Source organism: the organism of the source record quoted next, unplaced genomic scaffold, assembly GCF_019419815.1.
Source record: "Pyrus x bretschneideri cultivar Hongxiangsu unplaced genomic scaffold, Pyrus_bretschneideri_v1 Contig39, whole genome shotgun sequence".
NCBI classification, from domain to species: domain Eukaryota; kingdom Viridiplantae; phylum Streptophyta; class Magnoliopsida; order Rosales; family Rosaceae; genus Pyrus; species Pyrus x bretschneideri.
This window is the reverse complement of record NW_025999712.1, coordinates 3,639,278-3,645,096: the sequence shown is the minus strand read 5'-3', so window position 1 is coordinate 3,645,096 and position 5,819 is coordinate 3,639,278. Positions and strand designations below refer to the sequence as shown.

The window sequence follows — 5,819 nt, the reverse complement described above, 5'->3', positions numbered from 1 at the left end:
CAGGAAAACTGAATTTTCTGGCCAGGCTAGCTAGCTGGTTGCTTACAGCCAGCCCTCCAGCCCTTTAGCCCTCTCCGATTCCGTGGGGCCCTTTCAGATTCCACAGCCCTCTGGCCTAGCCCTTGATTAGAGACTGTTTTCGGGCTATTTTCGACCCTCTAGCCCTCTGGACCCTTCGGTTGGAGATGGCCTTAAACTGAGGGTATTTTCGTCAAAGAGGCATAGTGCAGATTGATTTTAGATTGAATTTTAGAAGGACTAATTTTTATTGGTGGCTTTGCAATAGGGTTGAACCAATTTCCCTAACATTAATGTGCCTTTAGCTTCGATTTTGAACTTATTACATGACAAATTAACCATAACACTAAACCTTGTTGAATAATCTTCAACTTATTACATGACAATTTAACCATAACACTAAACCTTGTTGAATAGTCTTCAACTTATTACATGACAAATTGACCATAACACTAAACATTGTTGAATAATCTTCAACCTATTACATGAGAAATTAATCAAAATCTTAAAGATATCCAATATACGGTTGAAATGTTGAATTATGATCAACGCCCCTTGCTTGCTGATCTTCCTTCCAGTATTCGAAGGCCAACATACCTGCCCAAAAAACAAAATTTGGAGTGGGAAAACAACAACAATATATTCTTATTATTCACGTCCAAACTAAGGATTTAGTTACTATTATTTAGTTAAATATTGGAAACTAAAGTAGTATTATGTACAGGTAATGTCCATGTGGTTTTATTTGAATGCACGTAACATGCATACCTGCCTAACATCAAAAGAGTGGCCTGAGGATTGGTCCCTGGTGATGAATTGAAGATAGATCCATCAACAACACGTAATGCCTTGATCCCCGTGACCCGGAGATCTCCATCAACTACCTTTCCTACGGAGCATCCACCATGGTAATGCCAATGTGTGGCTACCGTATCTCGACAAAAAGATGCATCATCCGACTGGTTCATTGATAAAGATGGTTGAAAAAAGGTAAAACCTTCTAAACCTGGCAAATCTCGAGTCTTAAACGGTTTCAATGCGTTTGTTTTTAATAAATCACGCATCTTCCCCATGGCATTAACACATTGAGAAAGGTCCGCCTCTTCTGCAAAGTAGTTGAATTTGACATTTGGGGCTACTTTGGCATCATACGATGATTGCAGTTTAAGAGAACCATGGGACAATATGGGTCCTCTAATTTTGACCATAAAGAACCCGAAACTTGCATTTATCGTCACGGGAATAGTTGGATTAGGGAAAATACTATAGGCCTGAGTAGAATATGGCGTGCCAGAGATAGACTCTATATCGAACTCACTTGTGAAACCAGCAACCTGAGAATAAGAAGGTACTACTGAATTTGGGGGCAAAATGATAATGTTACTACGAGGATTGTCACGCATAAACTTTCCAACGTAAGGTTGTGGGTGAACAACTGGGATTTTAAGAGATGTAAGGTAGGGCTTTGGGCCAACACCACTAAGTAGTAGAAGCTGAGGACTCCCAATTGCCCCTGCACTCAATATAACCTCACCCTTACCACGTATCGATGCCCAATGAGACCTCCCGTTAGTGTCACTGTATATGATTCCTTTAGCTGACGGATCTGCATTAAATTGATATTAGAATTGGACATATTTACAATTAAATATATAGAATAGATTCAAATCCTTCAAATATGTTTGTTTTTAACTCCATGATAGATTTTTTTTTATTGTAAAACGATAAATTTGTTAGATTAGATATTAGATTAAGAAGCCGATGAGGTATGAACCCATGCCATAATACAAAAACAACATTCTCCTCCACCACTGTGATTTGATAGCTTTGATTTTTGTTTTTAAAAACATATTAATGTACTTACACATGTCTATTCACAGTAATATATAAGCAACATATATACAAGATCAAACTCAGAGTTCAATCAAAATCCAATCTAAAGTGGTTTAATGAAAAAAAAATAAAGATGGAAATCTCAATGGCCTTTAATTGTATATATCGAACGTTAGTATACCTGATGCTTTGGAAGAGAAAATGATCCTCTCTACTGTGGCATGAATTGCAACTATCAGGTTTTTCGGATGTCCTTTATTTAGCAGTTCCACAGGTCCATGTCTTCTTCCACCATTGTCAAACAACGTACCCGAGATTTTAGTTCCCTCAATGCTATCCAAAGTGAATCCATTGTCTGGACGAACACCAGCTTCTAACAATGCATCTTTCACAACAGATTGCCACTGTGATAAATTCGGACGGAATACGAGAGTGTCTTCAACCCATTCATATGACTTATTGACTAAGTTCATGTCCAATTTAATTCCTGATGTCTTGTAGAATTTACTGTCAGCTCTTGAGTATGCACCACCACTGGCCATACTTGTCCCACCTAGGATACGTCCTCTTACATTAGCTACACCATCTTCTGATACAAATCTCTGGAGAGGCGTCTTTCCGTCATCTTCTTGCATGAAATTTGCAAGAATCCCTTCGGCACTCGCCAGATTTGGATACGTTGTTGGAATATCGCCCCTTTCTAGAAGGAGCACCGAGTAGTTTGCAGATAAAGTTGTTGCCAATGGGCATCCTGCCGTGCCTCCTCCAACTACAATGTAGTCATATTCTTCTTGTAATGGTAGATCAGTTGCGTTACGTACAAATTTCAAGTAGCTAGAATCTGCATTATATGAATAAAGAGATGAGGAAAAAAGTTTATATAGAGAGAATAGTTTGTTATTAAATTATTTGTCACAGTAATTTACTTCAAAGAATTAATGCGACCTTCAAAATATATTTAGTACCAGGAACGGCAGATGAAGGAGCGAGTGAATGAATCCCTGGTTGAGGACACAAGACAAAAAAGTACAAGACCAATAATATAGCAGCAGTTGTTGATTTCTCCATATTATTTTCGAAACAATATAAATGTTTTTCTCCTGAAAATAAAATATTAAAAGCAAAGTTAGTTTCATGTTCTTCAAGAAAAGACTTTTGAAATGAAATTACTCTCAGATCCAAACTGTAAATTTTAGCTCTACATGGGACGAGAAAAACAGTTTGGCAACCTAATTTGTCTTTTATGTGCCGAATTTTGTTATTGGCAACTCTTATATTTCCCATCATATCGTTTTATAGCATTTTAACTAATAACAATAATTCATTTAAATTACGTATTAATAGAATTTTTTTTATCAATCAAAAGAAAATAAAAAGACTAATTAACCTTCTATCACAACGAAAAAAATTAAAAATAATAACATAATTTCACAAAACAAAATCTTACTGTTTTTTTATTTAAGCATCACCTATAAATAATTTTAACATCTTTTAAAAATAAAAAATAAATTTAAACCTCCCTCCTTCTCTCGATAAATTATAGAGGGCAATGTAGTACCATGTGGCAAGGACTTACTAATCAGATTAAGACACGTGTAATTGCAAGATAATATAAATATTTATAATTTTTTATTTATTTCATTAACTATCAATAAATCTGAAACCTCTCCGGCTTCTTCTCTCTTAGTTCTGTTCTTCAAGAAATCTTTAACTTCATCTCTTTCTTCTTCGTCCATCTCCTCCTTGCCCTCTTTCTGTCGCAGAACCTCGTCATCCGTGCGCTCCACCGGTGAATGACTACTGATCAAAATTTAAATGGGACTTTTGAATCAAGGAGGTCCGTGTCCGAAATGAGTTGGGTTTTCCTCACTGTTAATATTTAAACGGGAATGAGAGAGATGAGTTCGATGTCCTTCTTCTGTTGTTTAGATAATGACCGGCCGACGGAATTAGATCCTCTCCGGACAAATTTCATATGGACCCTCTGGACCACTTAATCCCGACTGTTCACCATAGAACCGACGGTGAGGGCTAAAACTTTTTTTTTTTTATTTGAACTCTTCGCTCACTTTCGTCAAACTCCTCTCGGTTCCCCTCGGCGACAGTTTAGAAAGAGGAACACGAAACAATGAAAACAAGAAATCAAAAGATGAAACTTGAAACACTTTACAGATTCTTTGCAGCTGAAAATTAGTGAAAGGATGAAAAATTGTATTTTTGGATTTGTAGCAATCTTGAAGGTTTGGAAAATTGAAACAGTTTTCAGATTTTTTTTTGCAGTTGCAAAATAGTGGAAGGATTGAAAGTTGTCGATTTGCAGCAACCTTCAAGGTCTGGAGCTTTTCTCCAATGAAAGTCTGGAGCTTTGCTTCAATGAATTGTCATGTGGGAGGAGAGAGAAGACAACCGACGAAGTTGAGGCGGTGAAGAGTTAACCGCATTATTAATAAATTATTAACCGATTATTCAATTCACAATTCCACGTGTCTTAATATGATTAAAAAGTACTATCTTTGGCCTTGCCACGTGGTACTACAGTACCATTCTATAATTTCTCTCTTTTGTCCTCGCTCTCATGTTATCTCTTACTCTCTTCCTATTTTCTTCAATTTTAAAAACAAAAATACAACATTTCATTTTGCAAAAGTTATACCATGACAAATTTCTAATTATTATTTATTTATTTATTTTTATACAAATGATAGGATACTCTACATTAAACAATGTAAAAGAAGATTCAAATACGAAACCTAAACTGCTAGGAAATACTTTTAACCGATTGAATTACAAGACACTTCACCGTGTTAAAATAGTTTAAAGAGCATAACAATGACAACATGTTTATTGAATATATCGGATTATATTGTTAGTGAAGAAAAAGACTTGAAATTTAGAGCAAATATAAATCATAGAAGATACAAGACTTACCCGAGACCACAATATTGCCTTTGGTTTTGAAGCTATTTCCAACAACTCCTTACCCGCAATGCAATGGCGTAGATTTGCTGTGATCTTATTTCCTTCTTATATAGATGCTCGCTAGGCTGCTGAAGATACTAGGCATCAATGCATCTGTCACTTTCCTTTAGTATACGAGTCTTTGTTCTTCACTTGTTAATTTTAGTCTTACTTAGACTTCTAAGAACGTCTGGGCCTGCATTATCTTACCTACCACCATTGAGATTGCGGTCCTTCGTAAAATGTTCTTGAGAACAATTAAGTAGCGACAAAATGATAAAAATATCAATTGTGTGAATTCAGTACATAAAATATTTCCATCTAAGTGAAAATTGGCGCGGTATGGAATTGTGCAATTTTGACTAAACTTTGGTTATATACATAGTTATTCCACCAGTATGCACTTGGACGTTTGGTGGCTTTGGGGTTTACTACTTAACAACACATACACTTTCTTTATCAGATTACTTTTCAAATCATTTTGCTCATTTCTTAAAAAAATCTCAATTAAATAAGGTTAAAATGATAAAAATATCCTAAATTTTCATCACATCATTTTTATCATTTTGGTCCTTATTTAACAAAAATTTTCACAGAACAACTAAAAGGATTGATGGTGGCAAACTCGGGAATCACTTCTATGGATTAACTTGCTTATTTTCTATTGGTGACATCATATAATTTGTAAATTTGATCTAAAAAGTTGGTCTACCTAGAATCACTCTAATTGTTTCCATCTAAGCGAAAAACGGCGCAGCATGGAATTCTGCAAGTTCAAACTAAACTTTGTTTATAGTAAGGTTTTGTAGCTAAAATGGTCCCTAAGATTGGCATGACTCATCGTTTTGGTTCCTGAGATTTGAAATCGATAAAAGTGGTCCTTGAATTTGTCCACTATTAATTTGGTCATTCCGTGAAAAATCTCCGTTAAATAAGAATAAAATGACAGAAATACCCTTGATTTTCATCAAATCATTTTGACTTCTTGTTATTAAATTGAGAGTACTTCT

At 35.4% G+C, this 5,819-nt stretch overlaps 1 protein-coding gene across 1 annotated transcript; it reads right to left on the bottom strand.

The window, feature by feature from the left end:
- Positions 1-288: 288 nt before the first annotated feature.
- On the bottom strand, positions 289-4,936 carry LOC108867073 ((R)-mandelonitrile lyase 2). Its single transcript, XM_018646877.2, has 5 exons — positions 4,780-4,936; positions 2,817-2,951; positions 2,033-2,692; positions 787-1,624; positions 289-615 (listed from the first exon to the last, which is right to left on the bottom strand). Exons 2-5 carry the CDS (start codon positions 2,917-2,919, stop codon positions 564-566), a joined length of 1,653 nt encoding a protein of 550 aa, XP_018502393.2. The 5' UTR covers positions 2,920-2,951; positions 4,780-4,936; the 3' UTR covers positions 289-563.
- Between the last annotated feature and the right edge of the window lie 883 nt (positions 4,937-5,819).

Excerpts from the sequence above, each read along its gene's own strand:
- LOC108867073 (XM_018646877.2), bottom strand. The coding sequence starts at position 2,919 with ATGGAGAAATCAACAACTGCTGCTATATTATTGGTCTTGTACTTTTTT. Across the intron at positions 1,625-2,032 it reads TTTCTCTTCCAAAGCATCAG|ATCCGTCAGCTAAAGGAATC; the intron begins GTATACTAACGT and ends AATTTAATGCAG. Across the intron at positions 616-786 it reads ACTCTTTTGATGTTAGGCAG|GTATGTTGGCCTTCGAATAC; the intron begins GTATGCATGTTA and ends TTTTTTGGGCAG.